At 52.4% G+C, this 27,310-nt stretch overlaps 1 protein-coding gene across 3 annotated transcripts; it reads right to left on the bottom strand.

The window, feature by feature from the left end:
* Positions 1 to 27,310, bottom strand: ETF1 (eukaryotic translation termination factor 1). 3 transcript variants are annotated; one of them, XM_040573116.1, is made up of 11 exons: positions 27,235 to 27,310; positions 27,006 to 27,144; positions 13,046 to 13,221; positions 12,084 to 12,223; positions 7,994 to 8,132; positions 6,924 to 7,114; positions 6,257 to 6,386; positions 5,345 to 5,500; positions 4,675 to 4,739; positions 3,558 to 3,705; positions 1 to 2,113 (listed from the first exon to the last, which is right to left on the bottom strand). In XM_040573116.1, exons 2-11 carry the CDS (start codon positions 27,089 to 27,091, stop codon positions 2,031 to 2,033), a joined length of 1,314 nt encoding a protein of 437 aa, XP_040429050.1. In that variant the 5' UTR covers positions 27,092 to 27,144; positions 27,235 to 27,310; the 3' UTR covers positions 1 to 2,030. The 3 variants fall into 3 exon arrangements, with proteins under 3 accessions (XP_040429050.1, XP_040429051.1, XP_040429053.1); XM_040573117.1 differs by lacking the exons at positions 27,006 to 27,144; positions 27,235 to 27,310 and adding an exon at positions 26,330 to 26,350; XM_040573119.1 differs by lacking the exons at positions 27,006 to 27,144; positions 27,235 to 27,310 and adding an exon at positions 19,667 to 19,684.

The following is a 27,310-nucleotide window of genomic DNA, read 5'->3' as shown; positions in this document are numbered from 1 at the left end:
TATATTCTTAAATATGGTTTAATACTCTTCTCCATTTCTGTACATCACAACACCAAGATATCACTGCTTGGGATCTCTCTGCAGAGGCTATATAGTATGCAAAGGCTAGGATTTTTCACCCCCATTTAACGTGTTTGTATGTGTAAGTGTAATACATATCAGTATATATTGATATACACATCAATATATAATGCAATATATATCACTGAAGAGAACACATTGATTAAAGAAATACAAAAATTTGGCATCATTTCCAAACTTAAATAGTAAAAATAAAAACTACAAAAAGGAGCTGCATACCCTAATGTATCATGTGAAACAACAAGCAGTATATTCAAAAATGTAAATTTACATCCAATTTTTCTGGTCTTGTCATGTCACATTAGACCCATTTACAATGGCAAAATCCAGAACATACCGCTTTGAAGACCGCAAACATGCTCAAACCTGGGTTTGTGCACATCTGCGGCAGACCCAGTCACACCTTCCGTGAGAGATTCCAGCTTTGATGTGAAAACAACAGCAAAGCCATCTGCCAGGTTATAAACCAGGGTTACAAATTGTATTGCTCACAATGACAGTAATTTTGGACCTCAAAGAATAGCGTGGCAGAAGGTTAAGACAAGCTCCACCTCCATTCAAGTGAAACAGGATTATTGGAAAAAAAATGGACAGGTATGCAACTAGCAACAGTGGCTGCTTTTGACTGATGCACCCGGAGTGATGAGCTAGCAAAGACCAGGACTCCCGGGCACTAAGATGTCAAAGCGCCCATCGGAGAACCCAATAACCCTGAAAAAGAAGCAAGACTTGTGCATTACCTCATGCCAGTGCTAAATTCATCCTCCGCCTGCAAGACCATCTGAAAAACCCTTAGCCATTTCTAGTAGGTTGAAACGCATTCTATATAGCGGGCATGACAAAAAACTGAGTCTTGATGCAACCAGAAGTTTTAACCCATTAAGGGTGCCTTAGAGTTCAGGCATCAGATTTACAGGACAATTGTGAGCCACTACAACAGACTTCCTTAGTGCTGGGAGATGGACATCCCAGTGGGTTGTGCTAACATTCAACATACTAGTATCAAGGGCTCCAAATGCACCAGTACTAAGGTTTCAGTCAAGGGCTCCACTTACTAATTATTCCTGTAAAAAATACCCGCTTCCATTAAAGAACTGTGGGTTCAATCAAATTCACATAATCAAGGAAACCTTACGCAGTCCTAAAGCAAAAAAAAAAAAAAAGACTGAGGAACAAAACAAAATGTACCTTACTTCACTTAAATTGTATGTTTATTTTTGTCAACACTGAAAAAAAACCTGAAGGCTGCACTGCTCAAATCCAATTAAGCCCAAGACTTCAGCAGCATTTTCATCACAATCAATGAAGTGCATTTCCTAGTTTGTACGAGCAGTGCTTCTGCAAATAGATTAAAGCACATTTGGCTGGTAAGCCTCCCCAAACCATCTGAATTTGCAAGCCACACCTTATAAGCTAGCACTCTAGGTAAGTGCTTTCTCATTCTTTTGAAGAGAATGAATGGCTCCAATTTCGTTACATTTCTTCTTCTGCAGTCTAAGCTGAGAGTGCCATGTAAATGGGTCACATTGCTGCAAAATGCAGCAATTGATTTCTCCAATCAAAGTAAAAAGAAACAAACCAGTAGGATCTTACTTCTATTAATTTTTGAAGGAAGAGGTTTACAGCAGTTAATGTATCATGAAGGTTAAAAAAATCATTTCCATAAAATACAAGAGCAACCAATTTCACCATTGAGTAAAAGTAAAAACTGGGATTCTTTTTAAATTAGTCCGAAGTGGCATATAGGAACTTAGTAGTTTGCTGCTGTACTGACACTATGACAAATCAAAGTGTAGGGTTTTGCTTTTTTAAATCCAATGTTTGTGGATCAAGTTCTGGAAATGTTCCAATTCTAAGGCAGGGATCTGTTGTGTTTTCCACCATGAGTTTGCTCCTTGGGTTGGATGCTGGAGGGGCGAGGCACGTTTTGCCGGACCCAGGTCGACTACCTAGTAGTCATCAAGGTCAAAAAATTCATCGTCTCCTCCTTGGTATTCCATTCCCTGGAAGTCCACTCGGTACCGCAAGATACCTGGTAAAAACAACACACTTCAGCTTCTTCAAAATGCAAAGAGCTAGAGAGGCATTAAGCAGCTTATTGAGCCCTGTCTGCACATCGAGAGTTTCTCAGCTGAGTTTTCAGAAGCTAACTCTGCATTTGTGCTCCAAGACAGGCTCCAGCTGATGGCTGGCAGCAAACACACAGCTAGAGTGAACATGCCACATCCATGTCTCAGCCTGATATAATTTACTGTCTGAAGGAAGAAATTCCTACCCGCCCAGCCTAGACCAGCTTTCTTCTGGCAAAGATGAGCCTATTCTAGGATGGTATCTCCAAGAAATGCCAGTAACAGGTAATTTGTTCTAATACAACTGCTCAGACTGAAGCCTATCAGTTAAATTCAGCAGGCAGTTGGTATTGAAGCAACTTTTACAGTAAGCTATACTCGCTGGCTGTCTTCCTGGACTCTTCCTACCCCACACACCAAGCCAGGTCTCCGGGATGCCTTTATCCCTGGAAAGGTTTACTTAGGTAAATTCTATTCAAAGTGCAGGGACGGGAGCATGGTAGCAAACAACAAGCCACCATGCAAAGAGCCTGGATCTAGCAGGACGAGAAGGACCTCTGAAATTATAAACCCTGAAAGCTCACAGACATGTTGCTCCATACGTAGCCTGACTATTCAGACTTGTTTCTTCCCGAGTAGCATTCTTTGTCCCCTGGAAATTCCTCTTTACATTTGTCTCTACATCCACCAACCTACACACAGCAAGTGGCAGCATTTAGCACCTCAGTGAGTAAGTAATGCATTGTGCTAGAACTGCTAGTCTGGGGAGGGCACAGTCTCTGGCAGGTGTTTTTGCTCTACCCTGCTACTGACTTTGTCAGGCTGAAGCCCATTAACTACCTGCACCTCTGCCAAATTAAAGGCTAAACTGGTTGTCGAGTTTAACAGAGGGACCGAATGATTACAGAACCTCTGCCCCTCCACAAAGTTGGGCCAATAATACTCTGTTTTGAAAAGAAGCTTAAGACTGGAGAGCAAAATATAGAGAAGTTCCAAGAGACAAGTAACATATCCAACTGCTTCAAAAATCCAGCTGGTGTTTGTCATACACCATTTCTACATAGCAGGGCATGGTCTTCCACAAAACAACATCTGCAGATACAGAGTGAAGCAGTTCACACCTTCTGAAATTCAGCAGCTGGAAATACGGACAGTTCACCCTCCGTGCACTATGAAGGACAAAAGGACCTGAGAAACACAGTTTGAAAGTAACAGTTGCCTAACATGCAGCATCATCTTGCTGAATGTGGAATGAATTCACCTGAAGACCCCAGCTGAACAGGATAGTTTCTTACACTAGTATAGTTACTAGTAGGAATAGGACTCATCTGCTTTGTGTTGGCACCAGATTATCAAATCAACCATCACAAAAAAGACAAACCACAACACTTTTCTTCTGCAGTTTACCTCCGATTCCTCCAAATCCTTTCACAAATTGAGATCCTTCCTGTGATTTATCTGTAACAATTTCCAATGTTGCTCCAAATTTCTTGTAGTTGTTTGCAAACCACTCCAGAAGGGGCATACTTTCTATCAGTTCGTGTTCTTGGCCAGTCTTTGTAGATGTTTGAGGGGGAAAAAAAAGCCACAATGTTAAGCTCATTGCACGTTAACTACAGAGAACACTCCTACTACAAGCTGTCTTTGGCTTAAACATCAACAGTATCTTCTCTGTCCTCAGACACCTGCATTAATGCTCTACCGGCTCCAGCAGTCCAACACACTTGCCAGGGTGCAGGTGGTAGACACCGCTGACACAACTGGCAAACATGCTGGCACAAGCACAGGACTCCCGATGCTAAGAAATGAAGTTTTGATAAGCCTTGTTTTGGCCTCCATACTACAGAAGCCAGTGTGGAAGTCAGAGAGAAAATGCCTAATTTATTCTTCCATTCAACTGTCACCTCAAGCTGCACTCTTATATTTTCACTGTTTTGCTGATTCACTTTTTACCCCACAAACAGTCCATAGGTATTCTTCTAACCAGGCACTGTTTACTCTGGGAAATACTGATCTTTGCAAATCCAGAGGCAAAAAGCAGAGTTTTGTAAGTAGAAGGTCAAGTGATTATTGGCATAGAAACGCTACATCACTGCAGATAACATTGTAAACCTTCTGTGCACAGAAGGAGTTGGCAATTACCCCAAAAGGAGGAAAAGCAGCTGGGAACGGCTGCCCTGGCAGACCTAAAGCAAGACAGAGATGACCACCCCTTTTGCAAGGGACAGACTTAACTCTTCTGGTGGATGGATAAAAGGTGGTCAAATACGCTGTCCTGCCTGTCACCTCAGCTCATTTCCACAACCTCTGAATTGGCAGCACGAAAGATTGGAGAAAAACAATGCCAGAATCCAGGTGTCAGACTGAAGGAGAACAGGAGCAGCCACGGACTACCCTCTCGAAGTCTCCTCTGGGTACCAGAAAGGTCATCGTGCTCATGTGCTTGTGACAAACTAAGCTCAGACATTCACAGTACTGCACTAGTACACTGAGAATAAATGTACCGCCCCCAAAGCTAAAATACCTCTTTGTCTGTGAAGTGGGACTTATCCTTCTCCTGCTCAGGTGTCAAATACAGGATCTTCTCCTCTGAGAAGGGAGAGGAAAAAAAATATTAGGTTGGATGAAGCTATCGGAAGCAGGTTAAAAATAGCAGGAGACTGAAGACGGAGCCATTACAACACAGAAGGCTTGGTCGTTGACACTGCCTTCCGTCCTAGTGGATGCTCTGTGGAAAACTCAACAGGACACACCAGTAGTGTATAGTGCCACAAAGACAAAACCACCATACCACAAACGAAAAAAAAGCAGAGGTCCTGCCATAGGCTTACTGATTATACACAGCTCATATGAATTTTGTTTCAGGCCATAGGGCTCAAGTCAGTTTCTCCTCTACAGCGCACTGGTATCACCTTTATACGGACACAAGCAAAAGGCAGACTCGGTGCCAGTGTTGTGACATTATCACCCCACCACTGCAATTCTTCTTCTCCATGGGGGAAGCTTGCTAGTTTCAGACTTTTTCCCCAGAGCAGCTGGGAAGCTGCAAGCCAGTAACCTGCCTACACAACATCCCCTTGACCAATTCTTTAAAGACCACCTTGAGGAGTTCCTCCAGCACAGCCTATCCAAGTAAGGTGGTTTTAGTGTTAAACCCCTCACAGATCTTTCGGTCCCACAGAAGCGCTACCTACCCTCCGTGCCTTGGCAGTGCAGAACGTATCTCATTATATCCAGGTTTTCATAGACTATCAGTATCTCTACTGCTCCCATTTCCAAAGCTTTTAGTGTATCTTCAACGCCGAAACAGTACTTCCCCGTGTCCTGACTGATTTCATCGAAGTATCGTCCTGTAGCCAGGATACAAAGAAACAGATTCTCAGGCACAAAGATCACGCCACATGGATTTTTAACATGCCAGATGTGAATGCAAGAAGAGACCAGAAAAGAAGTACGTGGTACTGCCGAAGGAAGGCAAGGTGTCCGATAGCATGTCAAAGCACGTACTTCAGAAGATTCATCACCAGTAAGTCAGCTCTACCAAGCCCTGCCCTGTCAGGAAGTTCGCTCCATTTAAAGGCTTCGCTCAGTTATGAAACACTCCATTGGACTAACCCACCAGCAGACACTACCTAACTTTGTTCTCTCCAGCATAAGGTAGCTATTGTTACTATTGCCCTCCTGTACTTTCAGGTCAAAAGCAGTGTCTGCTGATGGTCAACAAGGGATCGTTTCAACTTCCATCTTAAAAACAAAATAAACCTTAATTCTTATCATGCTGAGATGCAAAAAAATCTGAGATTTTCTCCCATTCCACCCCAATGTCACCAGAAGGCCTGAAACTAAGGGTACCTCTGATTAAAGGATAAACAGAAGATCAGAGGAGCCCAGTGGGGAAAAAAAGCAACAGAGCAAACACTTCTTAAAGTGTCATTCAGTCCTGCAGTATTTCAGAAGGTGTCTGGAGAACTGTGCTCTGCCCAACACAGACAGCACTGCAGGGCTGAGCTAGCACACGCAGGCATTACCAGAAGGTCTAAATCAAGACCAGATTATTCAGTGAAGCATACTTGGCTCAGGAGAAGGCTAAACATGTAGTCAGATACCTATTAGTTTCTTCTCTTGAATGAATTTCACATTGGAGAGGACCTCAGTTGACAATTCAATTGCTTGATTGAATCCATTTTCTCCTCCGTAGGAAATGTCAACTAGTTTGAGCACTTTGGATTGCAACCGCTAAACAAGAAAGAGACAAAAAAAGTCTGTGACAGCTCTATTATAACAAAACTACTTCATAATGCCTCAAGAATAAGTACCTGGCAAGAGTCAGGGCATTAGTCTATTTTGTTCACTTGTAAGCAGAGGTTGTTGAGTCAGAGAGACCTCTGAACACTTAATACTGAAGCACAGTTTTCAGGCAGCAGGGCCATAGAGATTAGGTTTAGTCGAGCTTAATTCCCATAAGGCTTCTACTTTAGATTTGGGAACACAAAGAACATGAACATCAGTTCCAAACCAGGGAGAACAGATTTCTTTTAGCACTGTTACTAAGAAAAGGAGATCTTACCTCCTTTATTAGGAAATAAAGGCATCTGTAGGGTGTCTTTAGGAATGCATTAGGAAAGGAAGACATCTTTAGGATACAAAAGATTTTTCATTTTAGTCAAATCACTTAAGACACCAAGGTTACACGTCTCCAGAGATGCAGCTAGTATCACCGTGCTACTACTGACAGCTTAAACATTTGAGCTTTGCTCAGAAAAGGCCACTCACCTGGTCAAACATGTCAGATTGACTTAATTCAGTTTTGAAGTCTGCTGATCCAGCTAAAACGAGACCAGCCACGTTCACCTTGTCACCAGAAATGAACAGTTGCACAGCCGTCTCTGCTACCTTCCTTACATAGTTGTGTCGTTTTTCCATTCTCAAACGAGCGAAACGCAAGGCAGACTGACCTCCTCTACCTTTACAAAACAAGAAAGGTGAGGTAGTAATTTGGAAGTAGTTTAATTTTGGGAAGGTTGTTAGTACACGGTCCCCACTGGGCCCTGAATAAGTGAACTGAAGGGCAGATGCAGCCTTCAGAATTAGTTTGCTTCCAGCAGAGCTAGGGGTATTCAGCTGGAACAGCAAGTGAAAGAAATGTTTGTTCACACGAAGATTTTTCTCCACATATCCCAAGGCAGGATTTTTTTTATTTGGACTTGCAACTCTATAGAAATTTTGAATATCTGCACACTTTATACCCTGTACCTGCATTAAAAGCTGTTTCCTTTATTACACTGCCTCGTATACCTTTCTTGCTGATGCAATGCTTCCCAGTGCTCTCTGCTACAGGAACTTACTGAAGACGTTTATTTCATTTTGTCCCAGCCTACTCTACAGAGAAGGATGGTAAGCCAGGAGGTAGCTGACAGACAATTCACTCAATTCATTAGTGGCTCACTATATTGTGGTGCACTGTAGAGTTCTGCTTGCTCCATTACACTTCTTTACTTCTTGCAAGGAACAGGTTTTGTTTTTCCCTATTGTTTGGATGCAACACCCTGAGATGCAGGTGTTATTACTACTTCTGCTAGTAATCTTTAGTGAAGACCGCCTCAAAGCCAAGTAAAGGGCCAGATGCACCAAGAAATAAACACCGCTTTAAGATCAACCGCATGTTACCGTGGTTTGTTAATTTTGATAGAAGGCTCAGACTAGAGGCTTTGCTGTCAGACTTTTAAGGGAGCACAGAGTGGCGTCCAGCTACACGCATACAGGCTAAGTTCCCTGCTTCTGCCCTCACATCCCACCCCACAGTATTTGGCTGCAAACAGCTCAGAGATACGCTAGTGCGTTACCATGCTTCTTTGGAAGATCCACAGTGAATTTGTGCAAGACTTCTCTTGTGTTTCCTTGAAGAGTTCCAAAGAGGGCACCGCTACCATCTATTACAATAAAGCCAAACTTGCTGTCATCAGAGAGCAGCGCTGTAAGAGCCTGGAACAGAAAACAAGAGTTGTCAGCGGTAAGTACTGGTTTGTCCCGGACCCTGGTTCAGAAGACTACCAAGCACATTATACCTCAATAAAGTTCAGTTTCATGGTGATTTTTACAAATAAACTAGACTAAGAACTGCAGATTGAGGAGTCACAGAACCGTGCAACAGTTTGGGTTGAAAGGAACCTTAAAGATCATCCAATTCCAACCTCCTTGCCGTGGGGACCTGGGCACCTCCCACTAGCCCAGGATGCCCAAAGCCCCATCCACAACCTGTGGCCTTGAGCACCTCCAGGGATGGGGCATCCACAGCTTCTCTGGGCAGCCTGTGCCAGTGCCTCACCATGCTTATATTAAAGAATTTCTTCCTAACATTTAAACTAAAACTACCTTTTTTTTTTTTTTTTTAGTTTTAAACCATTACTCCTTGTCCTATCACTACACTCCCTAACAAAGAGTCCCTCCCCATGTTTTCTGTAGGCCTCCTTAAGGTATTGGAAGTTGTTAAGGTCACCCCAGAGCCTTCTCTTCTCCAGGCTGAACAGCCCCAGCTCTCTCAGCCTCTCACAGGAGAGGTGCTCCAGCCTCTGATCACCTTCATGGCCTCCTCTGGACCCGTTCTAATATGTCAGTGTCCTTCCTGTGCTGGGAGCCCCAGAGCTGAAGGCAGGGCTTCCTTGCCCTGCTGGCCACGCTGCTTTTGGTGCAGCCCCAAAAGCCAACTGCATTCCGGGCTGCACGTGCACGTTGCCAGCTCCCGTTGAGCTTCTCCTCCACCAACACCCCCAGGTCCTTCTCCTCAGGGCTGCTCTCACTCCATTCTCTGCCCCACCTCTATTTGTGCTTTGTCAGGACTACCTCTGATAGCTACAAACTGTGCTGCCAGGACCTGAAAGGAAACCGATGTTTGGTAACTCTTTTCACAGCATTACCAGCTCATCACATGTCACGTGCAGGTGTAACAGCAAAATCCTAAAGTGCGGCTCTGAAAGTGTTAGGTGAAAGAGATCACACCTCCACAAGGCTGCACCACCTCTCCAGCTAGCAAAACTGGAAGAGGAATTCTCCTGGCATTCCAGCCAGGAAAGCCGAACCCACACAGTTAACTGCTTGGGCTATTCGTCAGTCAGCTTTACACAGAGCACCAATACAGCCCGCCTTCCAACTCACCAACTAGCACAAGTACCCTTCTGCTAGAGTCAGAGACCCCAGGAATTCCCGAAGGCAGGACGATGAAATGCCTACAGTAGATGTTTCCAAGATTCTGCCTTACAAAGCAGAATTAAGTAACAGCAGCAATAACTGTCACATGAATAACTACACAGAGAAGACAGCCACAACATTTGTTGGGAAAAAGAAGTTATCCAGCAAGTTTCTTCTCTTTAAACAAGGGAGCAAAATTCATCCTGTAATCCATTTGACTGACAATTGAAAGACTGCCTGGTATCAAGGCTTCTAAGTTCCTTTTGTCCAATTTCCTGCTCAACCCTAGTTCTGGTGGTGTGGGACATCTGTGGGTACTTGAACTTGACACTCCTTTTTGGAAGGAACCCGTCAGCTACTGTTCCCTCTTAAAGGCAGCACAAGCTGGCAGGCACATTCAGCACATACACACTGCTCACTTCTACGTGCCCAAAAAACAGCATAGCGGGATTCCTTTTCCTGATGTTATATCCAGGCTAGCAAAAACACATTAGCAGGACAGAGAACTTATCAAGTTCCAGATGGTTTCAAGTCACTAGTTTAATACTGAAAGAATGATGGTGATGATTTAACTCCACTGGACTCTTAACTACCTGCACGCATGCCAGCTTGATTATTGGACTGAATGGCAAGAATAAAAAACAGTCATCTTTATCCAAAATCCACACAACTACGTCTATGGGTTTCAAGCTTCAGAGAAACAGAGACACTAAGGTTTAATGGAATCTTCTGGCCAAAGTAAATATTCTGTATTAATTCCTCAGCAGTGGGATGAATGAAAGGAGGAAGTGGCATATTACATTGCAATCTATTTAACTGGGACAGAGCCAAGCAAATCGTGTGACTGGAATGAATGCTCCAGCCAAGGTATCAAAATAAGTCATTGTAAATCCTACTCTTCAGAAATACATCAGGGTTCATATCCCTCTTGGGAAGTTACTTCAGTTTCACACAGGCAATAAAATATCTAGAGGAAATCTTATCAAATACTCTTGCCAGGCAGCAAATGACTGCAGCTCTGATGTTCTCGATTCCCTCTTACTCTTCATAAAGTATCCAATGGTCAGCAATCCCCCAATTTCCCCTTCATTAGCTCTGTCAGCAATTCCACCCTTTGACCTATCAAGCACAAAGAAGGGACTGGTGCTTTTATTTCTCTTCCTTCAGCCTGGACTGAGCTTCCTTTCTCCACCTCAGCCTAACATTGAAGACCATGTCCTTTTTCTGCTCCTTGACAGGTTCTCACTTCCACAAGGCATCTGTTGGGTACTCAGCCAGACGCCCATCTCTCAAGTTCCAGCTGGGCATTGGGAGCCCCTAGGTTAAAAGCAGAGCTCGTCAACCACACCAGAGCTCCAGCGTTAACATCACTCAATGCTTTTACAGATAGATTTGATTCTGCAGTGCAGACAATACCACATAAAATGAGCACGCATTCCAAAAGGCGCAGGAGAGCAAACAGCCCCTGCAGAAAGGTGCTGGCAGTAATCACGTCATCAGCAGTGTCAGTTACCATGAGTTCCTCTCAAGTTACTGGTACCGCCTTGCGGAGCAAGGCTGCACACCAGCAGAGTATTTACAGCTGCCTCCCGGGAACAGCCCACTGGGCAGCAGCTACTTTTTTGTATTGAATCAATGCCCTGAAGCAGGAGCTGCAGCCAAGACTGAATTAATCCCTTTGCTGATAGGACAGAAGGCAGCCTACCTCCACCCACCCACCGCCAACAACTGCAGGGACAAATGGCTCCCTTGACTTTCCACCTCTGACTCTCTCCTGAATTCCCCCGCTCACCTCCTGGTTTCAACGACTTACGGACACGTGGGCTCAGCAGAACTTTCACGAGCTGTACCTAGTTTTGTTACTTCTGCTAGGTCAGAGACGCATTGGGATTTCACCCTCGGTGGGGAGAGGAGAAGCACAGGGATGTACCTCACACCTGTGCGACAAACAACCCTCTCCTGCCTGTGCTCCTGCCCTTTGAAACTCAGCCACGGATCAGACCTCCAAAAACCCAACCAACCAAGCAGACTGCATCACCGAAGGCCCTGTCAAGCCCGTGTCAACTGGGTTTGATGACAAGCCACTACGCCTCCGTCCGCACACTGCGGTGAATGTCATGGACATGAAACGCAACCAGTCTCCTAGAGACACTGAGACCTCTGCCAGTGCAGAGCCAAAGCAGACGTACACACAAACTGACTTCATGAAGTTAAGGCCACTGCGATCCACAGCAACATAATACGCCTCAAACCAGCCATTTCAGTAAGGCAAGCAGACACCGGATGAATATAATCCCATCTCACCCCAGATAGATTAAGTACATGCCAGTTCTCCATCAAGGGTCTCAGGTAACACATCCGATATCAAGACTGGCAGCACTAATATTATCTTGGCTTTACTTTAAGGCCTGGCTTGGAGTAAGATCTATGGGCCTTTAGCATTAAGAAGAAAAAAACATTGCCTCCAATTACAGGGAAAAGCTCATGTCCATGGGTAACAAACTGAACAGTTGCTTGCTGGGCCATAAAGTCAGCTCTAGCAGGAGCTGTACAATACGTCAATTCCTTTCACCAAATATCACACATTTTTGAATAGTAGCCAGTCACAAGCCAGCCATTCAGGCTAAATTAGAGCCTGCTGTTATGGAGTCTGTGGACTCAGGCACACCAAGGACTGTTTCAATGAGTCTAGCAAAGCGCTTTCATTTCAATTACTGCAAGACCTGTAGACAACAGGAGACTTCTTACCTCTGTGTGGAATTTGTTGTCACACAAATACAACGATGTATTGATTGGTTTGAAAGGTTCAAAGTCGATGTTGACCTTCTTCTCTTTTCCTTCTTCTGTCACAATTGTTCCACAGTAAACAACCAGACCATTTGGAGGTACTATAAAGGATACAATGCAATTTGAGATCACTGTGAAATACCACAAGCCATAACCATCAAAAAGTAACCATCTAGCCAGGAGACTTAAGACAGAATTGAATTTGAAGTTCAAGTCTTGTACCTTAATTTCCCCCCACTTCATTTTCTCCCAGATCTCTACAGTGGAAAACAAACTAATTTAGTGCACATATACTGAACAGCTCAGGGCAGTGCAAGAAAAGTGACCTTGGATAGCACTGAAGGAAGGACTCGGAGCAGCACTCCAGAAACGTGTACTTGTACGTTCAACCCATGAGCTTCCAAACTCCTAGAGCCCTGAGAACAGCTGAACATCCCCGTGAAGCTTTCCTAGTTCTTAGTACAGCAATTTATACACTGACCACCTCAGTGAAGGCCACTTGTCAGCGTAAAGATAAGAGTGACAAACCCTTTCCCAGTACTTATTTTAGATGGGCTGGGTCAACTTCCTCCCAGAGCTACGGAGGCTCCATAGCTGCATGCCTACGTTTCTGCTGGATGAAATCCCACCAGTTCAATGCAAGGGAACTACAGCAGACCAGCTCTTAAGGCCGGACAAGTTTCAAAGAGTCAGCACCGCTAAGGACCAAGTTATCCCACTTACCAAAACCAGGACCATCCTACTACTGTAGTCCCAGGGGCCACCCCTACAGTAACCACCCACAGGCAACACACCTGGAACACCAGAGCAAAACGGCAGCACAGGCCAACAGATTGGATTAGCAGAACAGTGCACAATACAGGAGCTTCAGAGTGCCTCCAAGCAAGGGAAATCTGCCAGCATCCACACAAGCTGGAAGTTACCTTTGTTATAGAGTTTGAGTCTTTGCTGTACAGACGTGATGGCTCCCAGTACTGAAAGGCGATTCACTCGAGACTTAATGTTGGAGGCAGTGCCAAACTCATCCGCTAACATTTTTGCCACTCGCGAGATCTGGTCTTTGGGGGGAATGATCAACGATATCATGCTGGTACCATTGCTGAGAAGGGAAGAAGAGGGGTTGTGAGCAGCCACCAGTCAAAGCAACGCTGAGCATTCATACCACGTTCCAGACCAGTCTCCTCCCTCCTGCCCCCCATTCCACCCCACCTCCAGGGATGCTTTGACCCACTGCTGTTGGTGTAATTCCCCTGCTGCTGGGCAGCAATGGGAGAAAAAATATAAAATAAAGAGTCTCTTCAGAGGATTTGCAGGTCACTACCAAGCAAGCCCTCCAAATGCTGCTTGTTTAACTTGGGATTCTACTCGGGGAGCAAAGAACATAGTTACAGGCTAGGGGCTGCCAGCTAAAAGGCATGTAAGCAGCCCCCGGTTGAGGTTATTTAAAACAATGCAGCCACATACTTTAAGGACATTTTAAAGCCCGTTGCATTTGTTCTCAGACAGCTGGAGCACTACTAGCCAGTCCAAGTGTTGTTTTAACACATTGCTCTCCTCAGATTAATACCAAAAACTGAACTGGAAGGGTCATTTTGTAGCAATCTTCTACTTTCCTGCTTTCGTGCTAGCCTTGCTGCAAGGGAGGCTCCCTGACTCCGGCAGCTGCTTTAAATAAAGCGCTGAAGTACGTGACTGCTAGTTCAGAAGCACCAAGCCCAGGCACAGAGGCAGGAGATAAGACCCCACAAATCACAGAGCTGGCTTAAGCTAAATGAAAGAAGTTTGATATTAGTTCTTCCTATGGCTTTGGGAGGGATCCTGCAGAGGTCTTAACCCCCGAAAGAGCCTTGTGGGTCAACTGCATCCAAAGCCAAAATGGAAGCGAGGGAAGTTCCGTCTGCCTTCCAGCAGGTAACTCCCATTTGCTGCTGAAGTATCCCAGATGCCTGAAGTGCTGCTGCATCATCTCAGTGTAGCCCAGACCTCACACCGCACATTTAGTCACGGCATAAAAATCGGATGCCTCATCACGCCCTCCAGCCCTCTCAAGGGCAAAAGCTGTACTCAGGATTCTGAGTCAGATCACCGACAACGCGCTCGTCAGCCACGAAAGAAAAAGATTTCTGCTCTTACACAAACCTTTCGGCAGGACAAGCTGCTGTAAGGCAGCACCTGCCTGCTGCCGTGCCAGGCTGCCACGCGCCAGCATCCTCCCGAAGCGTTTGGGCTACAGAGACAGCAGGGAAGTGCTTTAAAAAGCATCACTCCATTAGCCTCTTTACAGAAGTTACACAGCCCTCTTCCAAAGATCTTCAATTCAGGCCAAGTTGAAACAGATGCTGGGTCAAATATGTCCCTGACCTTCCAGACAACTAATTGGTTTTAATATCCAAGATCCCCATACACGCTAATCAAGACAGTCGTAAAGAGACACTTGCACGCATTATTCCCCGAAGGAGCTTTGAGCCATGCTGACAGCTATCGCAGACTTGCAGGTCACACCAGCCAAGAATACTCCGTGTACCACTCAATTAAAGCAGCGAGCTACCTCGGTGAATGGCACAGGCCTTAGGGGACGTGTAATGGCCTCCCGGTCCCAGCAGGCTCCTTTGAGCAAGAGGCCGATCAGAATGAAAGCGACTCTTCCCGACTCTTCCGAAAGCAGCACTCTCGAGGCAAGCTCACACAGCTCGTTTCTTCCTCTGAAAGGAGAGGTTCTCCAGCTTCCAGAGATCAGAAAGCTCCGCAGAGCTCCTGCCTACCTGCACGAGCTAAGGGATAATCCTAGCGATGCGGCAGGCGGGAGATGGGACCCTCGTGCCCCTCGGGCACTCCGTGGCTCTCCTGATAGCAACAGGTTTCCTGCAACGTTTCCTCCGCTGAAGTTACCAAGAGAGCAGACAGCGAGGGACAGGAGTACTCTGGGGGGTACAGCAGGGAGGAGCAGCAGCCGTGCCCTCCCAAGATCCACTCCCCAGCAACAAAGCACTCATCAAGGTGCCTTTTGCTTTTAAGTGCAAGCCGCCCCCAAATCCTAGCCCCCGGCCTCGTGTTACGTCCCGCTGCCCCCGAAACCCCGCAGCGACAGGGGCACAAGCGGAGCTGCTGAGGCACAGCACTAGGTACGGCGCTGTTAGTTGATGTCACACACAGCATCTTATCAGACGGCAGTCGCGGATGTCAGCCAGACTGCTGCGCCGCCCCAAGTCACACCGGGATCTTCACAGACCCTCTCGATTTATCGCTGCAAACAAGTGCAAAGGAACCTTATAAACGAGAGCGAATGCATCATCTGAGCCTCAAACATGCTCAGCACAGCACAGCACTCTGCTTGCTTAAATCCTTCCGCAAATTCCAGCCCCGATTTACGTCCGAAAGCACCTTCCGTTGTGCATTTCTCCGGTTTGCCGTGCCTTCCTCACTATTTACTCAGCCAAAGCTATTTCAGGCACTAAGCTGCAGCGCCCAACAACACAGCCGGCGCGCAGCTCGCCACGAGAGCAGCACCTCCCAGCACCCCGCAGCACCCGGATCCTGCCCAGCCCCACGTGGGGACTCCCCCGGGGGCAGCCCCAGCCCGCACACCGCTGCTGCTAATCCCCCCAGGCGAGCAGCTCGTCGGGCAGCCAGCTAATCGCAGGGAAGAGCACCCGCTGCTCCCTGCCCTGCTCCCTCTGCCTCACACAAAGGCACGGTGGGGATCTGCGCACCAAGCGAGAGCACGGCCAGGGAGGCTGAGACCAGGAAGACGCCAGCTGAAGTGGATCTGCACACAGGCGGCCGCAGACCTGCCTCACGCAGCAGGGACCACACCAACCTACCCCAAACAAGCGGCTTTCCCCTTCCAAAGCGAGCTTGTACCTGAGCGTGACCTTACTGCAGGATGGTCAGGTCTGAAAACCTGCGGCTCCGCCTGTTGTAATCACAGCAGTGAGACAAAACATAGCAAGGAATTGCTAAGAAAACTGCAGCTCAAAAATGCTTGGGGAAAAAAAAAAGTACTCTGCACAGCAATACAGCGAGTAGGTTTCCTACCAGGCTTCGCACAATGCCTCAACAAGAACAGAAGGACTTCTGCACAGCCCCGTGCCTCATCCTCCTGCACCGCTGCTGGACGAGCTGAGCGTTTCAGAGTGCATTTCCTCCGGGAACGCCGTACAGGAGATCACGGTGCTGGCTGCAGCCTCCAGAAAGGGGCCTTGGCAAGGTGCAGCCCTAAAAGCAAGCGGCTCAGCCCCGCACGAAGCACGTGGGACGTTTGCCACCTGGAGGGCTGCTGCCAGCCCCAAATCCCGCAGCCAGCACACCGCCAGGCAGAGCTTCATCGCAGAACGGTTACAGGGAGCAATCGCTTATCCGCCTGGATTAAGGGAAGCGCTCACACTGGCAGCTCAGGACCGAACGTGCAACGAGCTTGGTTCCTCCCGTCACCCCCGGTGCTCCTGCAGGCAGGGGGGCCTGAAGCACCCCTGGTTATGGTCGGCGCAGCAGGATCCCAGGTTCAGGAGTGCCAAGGCTTTTCAGAGGCACAGCATTTTCAGCACTGCCAAGAGGCTCCCCCAGGTTTCAGTGCACCCAAGACATTGCACTAGATCAGCTGGAAGCTAATGCTTTCAGGCTGAACTAAGCCAGGAAGTTTTAAGCAGCTAGAGACAGTTGCTGTCCCTATTCTGGGCTCAGGAGCGCCAGCGCAGCAGCCAAATAGCTGCCTCCATAACGTAAATATGTGCATCGAGGTGCTTGCTTTGTAACAACCTCGCATCCTCGTCCGCAGGACAGCACAAAATGTGCCACGGCTCGCGGGACTGGAGGGCAGAACAATGAAGCACTAAGGGCACCTGCCACAGGCTGCAGAGACACAGGAAGGGGGTGCTCGGAGTGCCAGCCCCTGGGAAGGTAGAAGCACTTCATTCACTGCTGGGTGCTATGGTTACTAATCACACCGCGCCAGCCCCGCCAGTAATTGGCAATTAGCTCAGATTTAGCATGGCCTGGAAGCTACCATCATCAGGTATCTTCTCTGATGATCTGTGCTGGAGATCGAAGCTCTGCCTTCGCTCCTAAGCCTGGGATCCCAGGGGGACCTCCAACTTCGCTCCTAAAACCCACCAGAGCTGTTTGGGGGTAGGAGGGAGGCAAAAGCAAGCACGCTTTGTTCTCTTGAGACATCAAGTTCTTTCGAAGTGAGGTTTGTGGAGAGGACAGCCTGTTCTGGTACTGAAACCTCAGCGCTAGTACAGTTTGGATTTCAGACAACTGTACGACAAAACAAGCGGCGTTCCCAGTCACGAGAGGCCTAAAAGCAAACGTTAACGGATTATCGCAGTGAGGGGCGGTGTGAGGTGCTGAATCACTTCTAACCTAGTCCTCAGAAAGCGAAGGAAGAAGTTTGCCAGTGTTCCTGCAAGCAGGTGCCTGGGCACCCACAAGGCTTGCTTTCACTCCAAGACCTTCCTGCTCTTACCGAGCTCTCCCGGCACCTTCCAGCAGCCGCGGTGTTTCAGGCTAAGAGCAGCACACGCCGGGCTCTGCCCAGCAGCCCGAGCAGGGATCTCACCCGGCCGCACTGCTGCGCCCAGTCCCACGCCACGTTCGGCACCAGGAGCGGCGCTCGCTGCGTTTGCTTTCTGTTGTTCAGCGTGAAGAAGCCTCCACAACAGAAGGCAAGAGCACAGAGCAAGCGGCGCATCGCACTGGAGACAAGCTGCCGAAGACACCCCCCGGATGGCTTTCGCTGCGGCCGAGCCTCCTGCCCCGGGCGGCCACCTTCAGCTGCAGGGATCCGGTTTCTGCGCTTCCACCAGGCGAGAAACAGCTGAGCGGGTCCTTGCACCTTCACTAACACTGCAAGCTGGCTTAGTGCGTTTCCAAGAGTTGCCCCCATCCCACACAGCGTTACCACGGTAGAAGGGCCGCCTGAAAGGCCACCCGGAGCTCCAAAGGCGGCGGGCACCGACCTGGCAGAGGAGGGCGACCCCAGGCAGCGAGGAGCAGTCACAGCCTGCCCCCCGGGACACGGGGTACGCGCCGGGGAGGCGCAGCCCTGACCTAAGAGGCGTGCTGTATAAATAGCAGCTACCGGCCTGCCCTGCCCTGCCCTGCCGGGGGGCTTGGCAGGCAGCAGCAGCGCCACACTTGTGCCGCAGTGAAGCATCTCACACTAATAGCACCCAGGGTGACGCGGAGGTGCAGAGGCAAGGCAGGTCACTCGTTCTCTGACTCAAAATGGGAATATTTTACGGGGCGCTAGCTCCCCGAGCACCTTGCTTTCCCAGGAACAAGGGAGCACGAGGCCTACACACGACTGGCAGGAGCGTGAGGCAGCTTTCAGGTAATCTGCTCTTGCCCACGTGCTACAGCTGGGAAGCTTTCTGTAACCGCTGCCACGCTGCTTCAAGCGACGTTACCTTGGGAAGGCAACAATCCCGGCCTCCTCCCAGAGGGCTGCAGGTTACCGGGTGCACATCACCCCTACCTACACGGCACAGGCTGCCAAAGCTACGTGAGGGCCTGAGCAGACCCCTCGCCGCACGCCCTTGGCCAGCTGCGAGACGGCTGCCAGGAATATCCCCGCAATCCCAGGCAGAGCTTACCACAGCCGGGCACATACCTCAGAAGAGCCCCACTTCTGGACAGCCAGCCGCCCAGCGCGGCAGGCACACGGGGCTTCAGCAAGGGCTGCGTCGAGAATGCAGCCCCACACAAGCAGCGATGGAAGGGAAGAGCTGACTGCTTGGGTTTGGTTTTATTTCTTCTTTCTGATCCTGTATCTGAACACAGACGTCAAATGAAATACTAAAAAAAAGCAAATGGCCTTTGGTACGGGCAAGTCCGAACGCGCTGCTTTGGGTTCTCTTACACACCACAGGCCCCAGACACTCCCTGTTCATAAAAGCCTCGCGTGTAACAGCCTGGCCTTGCCACAAGGAAGTCCCGTGCATATGCTCGTACAGCTCATCAACTGTGGCTGGAAGTACGTAAACAGGTCACAGACGCGCCCTTTAAAGACTGCATGTCTTTTAATAAGACAAAGTCCTCTCCAAATAGGAGGTGGCACCAGCTCACTTGAGATGCCCAGTCCAGACAGACGACTGCAGAGGCAGACGCACTAACACTTCTCCTAGAAATCCTGTCAGCCCACGAGCAAAGAGCGGAGAATCTCAGCAGCGCGGCATCCCGGCAGTGCTCCGGAGGCAATGTCATCGGGAAGCTCACCCGAAGCCTGCACTGCCTGCGTTTCACAGCGTGGGGCGAGTGCTTTGACAAGCACAGCCAACAGATCTCCGTCTAGCTGCTGCTCGAGAAGCGACGGCTTTGTGGTGTCTCCATCAGACACAGATGAAAACCCACCCTGCTCGTTTCGTGGTCTCAAAACACAGCGCAGAGGGGACAGGCGCTGCACAGGTATCCAGACCGAGCCCACAACACCACTTAGTAGGTATTGGGACCTCCCATGGGCCCCTTTAAGTTTAAAGGAGAGCTGAAAGCCATGCCGTTAGCAGCATTTTTTACTGCACCATTTCAGCAAAAACCTCAACTCCCACCTCAGAGCCACTCCGCGTTTCACCACAGCACGCACCGCACTTCAGGATAATCTGCTAAAAGTCCAAAGTGCCCCTCCCTGCTTCCAGGTCATCCAAAGAGGGATACGAAGAACTGGAGGAGATGAGATCCCAAAGAAAAGCGTGGCGAGGAGGATGTCCCTGGACCTGGTGCCACCTCAGAAGCACAGAAGCAGCACAGGACACGGGGAAAGCGTGGTCACGAGGGAAGGATCGTGGGGCCAGGAGACCGAGTCGTTCGTTCTTCCAGAGTACCGTACAGCACAAGCATTAACTGGGGAAAGAGACCCCCCTTGAGGCCCGGGAGCACCCCAGATGGTTAATTCTCGTGTCTCTGAACGCCACCTCTCCCCGGACAAAGGGGCATCGCTGAGCTGACTGCGCGGCCTCACGCTGTGCATCGCCGCCACGGCCCGCTCAGCGCCAAGCTCTCGTGCTGCAGCTGTCCCGGAGCCCCAGGCAGGAACCTTCCGTCCCGTCTGCCGGGGGACACAGCATTACAGGAGGGTGGCGCACACAGCGCAAACAGCTTTGGCACGGCCGTTACGAGCGTCCTGAGAAGACGTTCTGCGCCCTCACCCTAACCCACCGACCTTCCCGAAGCAGAAACGAGGAGAAGCCCCCAGAAGCCGCGCCAGCCGTGCAGCCCAGCGCCCGCCGGCACCCACCCCAGCCCAGGGAGGTGAGCGTGCTTCCCGCAGCGCGGCCCTCGCTCCGGCAGCCGGGGAGAGCTCCCCGCGGGGAGGCAGCACGCGGCCGCCCCTGCAGAGGCGCGGAGGCAGGGCTGCCCGGCGGGGTGGCGGTGCTCCCCCTGCGGCTCCTGGCCCGCCGCCAGCGTCCGCCTCCTGAGCTCGGCAGGCACCGCTCCCCGGGGACAGAAGGGAGGCGAAGGAAGACCGGGGTCAGGCAGCAGGGAACGCGGCCAGGTGTCACCTGTCCCGAGGCGACGCAGGCAGCAGGTAACCGAGCCCTCTCCCGTGGGTCCAGCCCGTGCGGCTCCACGCAGCTCAGCGTAAGCAGCGCCCGGGCTCGGAGCAGGCAGCTCACGCTCCCGGCTTCCTCCCCTCCTCAGCCGGAGCAGCTCCTGCACCAGCCCAGAGCCCAGCTCTGCGGGTCAGGAGGAGCCCCCGACTTCATCCCGTGCTGCTGGAGCGGGGACCGCGTGCCCCACAAGGAAGGTGGATCAACGGCGCTCGGAAATCCTTGGATCAACGGCAACGCGTGCCGAAAACCCAAGGGCGTAGGCACGTTCTGAACGGGCCTTACTGGCGGCGCCCGGCCCGACGCAGGCAGCCCGGCTGCCAGTTCCCGGGCAGCGAGCAGACACCGCCGCGCCGCTGACGTCCGCGACTCACTGGCAGCCTTGGCTGTGCCACAGCTCCCCTGCTCTCCCTCCTCCCCCTCCGATTATTAATGCTCCAAGTTTTAAAGACTTGTTGCGTTACGCTACTGGGCCAGTTGGGTACGGGCTGTACACCGAGGGGCTGAAGCAACAAATCCAGATTTGCTCGTTAAGATGTTAATGCCTCACAGCTACATGGGAACAGGGAGCCAACAGCAGGGCGGGGGGAATCTAGTTGCCACAAAGCCAAAAAACGTCTGTCCTGTCCTCTTTGGAGGTGCTCATTCCCATTTCCTACCACATCATTTGTCTTCAGCAGGCAGGGTCTCATTCATTAGCTCTACGTGAGCAATGATCTGCGCATGAATCACGCCGCTCAGCACTGATTCACGCCGCTGTAAGGGAGGGCACCAGGCCCCCGAGCCACCAGAGGCTACAAAACACCGACCAGAGCTTGTCTGACACGTAGCAGCTCTCCCGGTCAGGCCATTCTCTGCCACCTGCTAGCACGTACTCACACAGCACTTCTTGATCGTCGCCGTAATTCCGAAGGAGCAGGGGGAGCAGCAGACGAGGAAGGCCAGACGTGAACAATTCGGCACAGGCGAGCAGAGGGTGCCAGCAGCCCTCCCCGCACCACGTCCCCCCCGCTGCCCGCAGAGCTTCCTCCACCACCCGCCCTCGACCTGCTCAGCTCCGCACCACCCAAACGTCCTCCCCACGGGCCCACCTTCGTCCTGAGTCCGACCAGCCCCGTGCACGCAGCTCCCAGCCCCGGCACTGCGGGGACCGGCAGCAGCATGGGAAGAGCTACTGCCCATCCTACGCTAGGGCTACTCCTACACCGGCCTCTCCGCAAACACCCCCTCCCTTTCCTTCTCGCACTACCAAGAGCAAACGGCATGTTAATATCCTAACCGTCCCCTGTAACAGAAACGTGCCCTTCTTTAGAACCTCGCCCTGAGGACAGCCGAGCAGAGAGAGCACCACTGCACGGAAGCACTTCGGCTCAGGTATCAGCTCGTATCATAACCTCTTCCCTAAACACCCCGCGTTTTAATGACGGATCGTAAAGCCGCGGCAGAAAGCTCACCGCCAGTTCAGACAAACACCACAGCCACACCGGCGACACTTCTCCCAGTCCTTTCCGCACCAGACAGAAATCCATTTTCACCTCAGGACTGGCCCAGCCCAGATGCCAGCAGCCTTTTAGCCCGCTGGGGACACCTGCACGAGGCAGGGGCCTGCTGCGCGGAGATCCTCGAGGCCATCGGACGGCAGGCCCTAGCAGGACGCTGCAGCCTGCTGAACGCAGCGCGGGTTGGAAAGCCACGCAGCAGCGTGCCGCAGCACTGCCCCTCACAGCTCCACCAGCTCACCCAGGTTCAAGGTCTCCATCGTGCTCCACGCCCTAAGGGGAAAGAGCTGCAGCTCCGCAGAAATAGCCTCTGTACCAGCTGTTCCACTGCTCCCAGAGCCCCGAGCCACAACAACAAGCGGATCCCTCCGAGAAGGCAGGGGAGGCCTGCTGCCTCCCTGGGGGCACGGCTCCGAGCCACACGGCTCAAGCAGCACGGCCAGAAAATTGTCCCGGAGATGTAAGGGCAGGCCGAAGCCTCCTCCCGAGGCACGGCACCACCGAGGGACAAGCTCAGCCCCAGCAGGGCACCACGGCCGGCGCAGCAGAGCCGCTCACCCTGGAGTCGATTCGACAGCTGCCCCAGACACAGCTGCGACGTGGGTGCCACGCAGCCAGCTTGCTCTGCGGTAGCAGGTACGGGACGTCCGCGGTCAAGTGCTGCAGACGCCAGGCGGAGCAGCTGGGTGTTCGCACTGCGTGCTTCAGGAGAGAAGCACAGCTCACCAGTGCGGAGCAGCACAACTCCGGCAGCCCCAAAGGTTCCCAGCGCTTGTCCAAAAGAAGCCAGGAGCACCACAAGGCCGTAGAGGACGTCTAAGTGACCCCAGTCACTCTGTAAGCAACGCACACAGTCACAGCCGCCCCCCAGCAGCTGGCGCAGCGTTCGCAGCTCCGGCATTACTGTCCTGGGGACCTCCGGAGAGGCTCACCACGCCACCAGCAGAACTGGCCAGGGCTCACCTCGCTCTCCAGAGCCACCAGGACGTCCCAGCAGGTCTCAATCTCGCCGACCTGCCCGGTCACCAAAGCGGCGTCGCCGCAGGACGCCTGGAACGGCCCCACCACCACCCTTAGCCGAGCAGGCTCCCACCCCGGGGCGGGGAAGCAGCAGCAGCTCGAGGCCAGTTCCAGAGCTGGGCCCTTCCACCAGGGCCAGCAAGGCTCCGGGAGGACTGCGGCAAACCCAGCTGTACCTGCAGCCTCGCGCAACACGCGCTGGGCAAATCGTTCTTGGGTAAGCCACAGGTCAGGCTCGTGCCACCCACACAGACCTAGTGCCTGTTTCATTCTGCAGGAATTCCCATACATTCTCACACCTCTGTCTCTACTGGTAGCTTCTTGCCTCACATTTGGTTTCTCCCATGTAGCAGATGGAAGTTTCAGCTCAACAAAATCCAAACCCTAGTGAGAAGCAGCCTTACCTCACTTTGCCATGGCTCCGGAGACACCAAGACTTCCCCTTCTCTTCCTATTTCTCCGTTCTCCTGCCTTAACGCATTTCTTCCTGTTATACCTAGAAGTCACCCATTCAGGCCCAGTTTTTGAATTTGCTCAAAAGCCTGCGTGTGTCCTGTCCCCTCACCTTCCAAAATACCTGGTTTGGGGAGAGATTTTGATCCTCAATTCCCACCCACTCTATTTGGCTTTGCCTCCAGAGACACCTGTCTGGTTTGCTTCCTCTCCCTGTTTCAGCAGAACAATACCGAAGAATCGAGGCTGCTGCTCTGAGCAGTCCAGCCCTGCCCTTAAGCTCAAGGCAGGTGTCTCGAAGGCAGCGGGTTCCTGAAGGTTTTGCCATCATAACTGCGCTCCCACCCTGCATCGGCACCCGCTGCGCTCTTACTCAGGGTCAGAACCTCGCTGTGTGCCCAGCAGAGGGGTTTCTGAACCGTTCTGGAGCAGAGCGCCCTCATCGCCACGGCTTTGAGTTCTCCAAACACCGTTCGGGGCGCCACCTCAGGCCTAAGCCTGCAAGGAGGCCGCCAGTTGTTGCTGATACTTGATTTTGCCAAGCATTTACAGCTTAGATTAGCAGGCAGGCCGCCCGCAGTCCTGCTAACTATTCGGAGCTGCAAAGGAACAAAGAGGGACTGTCAATTTCATAGCGACACTGGAAACCGCACGAAGCACTAACAGAAAGGCCCTGAGACAGAGGACAAGGGGAAAAAGAGTGGCTAACGCCACTTCTGCTCGAGCTGCTGCAACATCCCGACGCAGCCGCAGCCACCCAGGGGCACAGGCCCTCACAGGAACCACCCGCACACCGCTCAGAAACCGGAGCCCTTCTGCAAGGGAGCGGCTGAGATGCCTGACGAGAATCCGAGCAGTTGGAGCCACGGGGGATGAACGACGGGGCCAGGCTTCTCACAAGGGCACAGCCTGCTCATCACCAGCCTTTTCCCCTGCTCCACTTCCGTGCTGGAAGCAATTAACCTTTCTAGCCAGGACTCGGGCCCCATTTGCTCTCCCTCACATGGTCTGCAGATGCCAGCTGCTCCCCTTCCCTTATCGCCGCAGCAGAAAGACCAACCCATTAACTTCAGGGCACCAGAGAGTGCAGCTTGGGAAGAACCGGTAGGAGACGGGAGCTACCTCTGCTTTAGGAACGAGACAGACAGCAGAGTTTGGAGGTTAAGGGTTTTTTTGTTGTTGTTTTTTTTTTTTTTAAATTGTTTTGCCAGGTTCTTGCAGCCCAGCTATCGCTAAGAACAGCGGCTCTCCTAAGCAGAGCTTGACAAGTAACACCAGGCGCTGTGGCTAGGATGTTACCTCACAACGCGAGCGGCAGCCTCAGCCTCGTGGGCCTCCAGCTGACCAGCTTCTGGTGAAGCTGCAGCTCCAATCTTCTCCCCTAGACTTCTGGCCAATACTGCCACTTGCCTCAGCTGTCTCAGACACGATAAAAGCATTCCCTTGCTCTCGTGCTCCCTTCACGCTTTGATAATACCCCACAGATTTTACTGAGGTTTTCCTGAAACGCCAGGATAACAGCAAAAGCACCCCAAGTGCCAGACAAATTCAACGCCGAGCTCCAGCCTCCTCCATTTCCCTTTGAACCACTGCAGGAACAACCAGCGCCTGAAACTGGGGCACTGCTGCTGGGTCACTATTAGGAGCACATGAGTAAGGGAAGGTGGAGACACCAAGGAGCCCTGGCCCTCCACACCACCCTGTTTACGGGCTTTGCCCCCTAACCCACCCCAGAACAGGTCTTCCTACTCGGCAGGAAGAGGAAGCGACTCTCCCGGCGGCAGGAAAAGCCTGTTTCACTGGCTCGCACCTCTCGTGCCAGGGAGCTCTCGCTGCTGAGAGCCACAGCGCCTCTTCCCCTCGCCGGGCCCAAACGGACCGGGGTAACTTCGGCTGGGCCTCCTGGAAGCACAGCAGGCATTTACAGAGAGCCAGCGTAACCCTGCTTAGAGCGAGGACTGCTGGCGTCAGCAGCCGTCGCCAGGTGGGGGTTTAGCAGCCAGCGCACGCGGTAAGCGAAGCAGGAGCAGCGTCACAGCACCGAGGAGATATTGGGACCCAGAGGGCTCCCCTAAACCCCCCCCCCCCCCCCATCTCACTGCACTTGGAGCATCTCCAGAGTGAGTCTGAGCTGTGGCGGGGCACACACAAGGGAGGAGAGGGGACATCAGGGCTGCGGCCCCGGGGGGCTGCCCAAAGCCCAGGGGTGCGCCCGGTCCCCGCCAGCCCTTCTGCCTCACTCCTTCCAGGAGCTCTCAGCTTCAGCCTCGACCTCCGCAACATTCACCTGTCAGAAACGATGGACAGACAGCCACCGCTCCACGCAGACATGCTCGTGCTACCCTGTTCTGAATTGGGAAGAGCCAAAACACTAGCCAAACGTTTCCCCACTACATCCCAGCCCCTCTCAGCGCTGTTAGCTGTTCCCACAAGCTGCAGCAGACACCTGTAGCTGTCCGAGCGCTCCCAGCACCACGGCAGAATTGGCTCATGGGCTCCGTGCTTGCCGGGACCTTCCTACCAGGGCACTGCGTGCCGTTAGCACCGCGTGAAGGCACAGCTGCGCGGTCAGCTCAGGCAGCCAAAGTCCACTCTGCTGCAGGCAAGGGCAACGCCGGCTCCACGTTCCCTTCTCCTACACCCCAACCCTCGCACAGCCACATCCCAAGCCAGATTAAAAAAAAATAACTACGTTAAGAGAGACCTGGTTTGGGTTCTCGTCCCCTTTCCCTCTTCTTAAGGCTGGTTTTCAACAGAACGCGTCCCCACGCTCCCTCTCCAGAGGAGGATGACCACCGGCGCTAAGGGAAGGGCAAGGCCGCGGCTCTGGCTTACAGGAGCTGCCCAGACGCGGGGCGCCCAAGCAGACGCCCGGCCGGGTTAGCAGCGGGCTGGAGGGGCCTGTGGGAACCACAGCCACGGGGGGGCTGAGGAGCTGCCCTGGGTTTGCGCTTCGCCGAGACATTCGCTTCCTTTGCGGCCCCGCTCCCGCCAGTCCTCGCCGTCCCTCGGGCCCGAGGGGCTGCCCGCTCCCGCCCGGAGCCCCCCCGGGCGCCCAGCGACCGGCCCCGCGCCATCTTTGGCCGGGGGGAGGCGGCTCCGGCACCCGGCCCCGGCTGCGGGGGGGGGGGGGGGGAAACCGGCACCGAGAGCGGCCGAGAGCCGCGGGGCCTCCCTCCGCGGGGCCTCCCGGGAGCGGCGGGGCCGGGGCGGGATGGGGGCGAGAGGGGCGAGGAGGGCGGCGCGGCCCTGCCCGCAGCGTGAGGAGCCTCCTCGGGGCGGGCCCCGAACCCCGAGCCCCACACCCCGAGCCCCCCCCCCCAGACCCCTCCCCTTCCCCCCCCCCACCGCCGCCGCCCCTCACGCACCCGCGGGCCGCCTCCAGGCTCTTGATGAGCTTCTTGATCTTCCAGATCTCCACGTTGCGGTCGGCAGCGCTGGGATCGTCCGCCATCTTCTCCCTCCTCCTCCTCCTCCTCCTCCTCCTCCTCCTCCTCCTGCGGCGGCCTGCGGCGGCGGCACGCGCACGGCGGTTACGGCCCGGCCCCCTCGGCCCCCCCCCCCCCCCCCCCCCGCCGCCCCCCCCCCCCCGCTCACCTCAGGCCCGCTCCTCCCTCCCCCCCCCGGCGGCGCGCGGCTGGCGGCGGCGCTGACGTCGGCCCGCGGCTGCTCG

The sequence above is a fragment of the Cygnus olor genome, chromosome 14 (assembly GCF_009769625.2).
Source record: "Cygnus olor isolate bCygOlo1 chromosome 14, bCygOlo1.pri.v2, whole genome shotgun sequence".
NCBI lineage: Eukaryota > Metazoa > Chordata > Aves > Anseriformes > Anatidae > Cygnus > Cygnus olor.
This window is presented reverse-complemented; position numbering and strand designations above follow the sequence as displayed.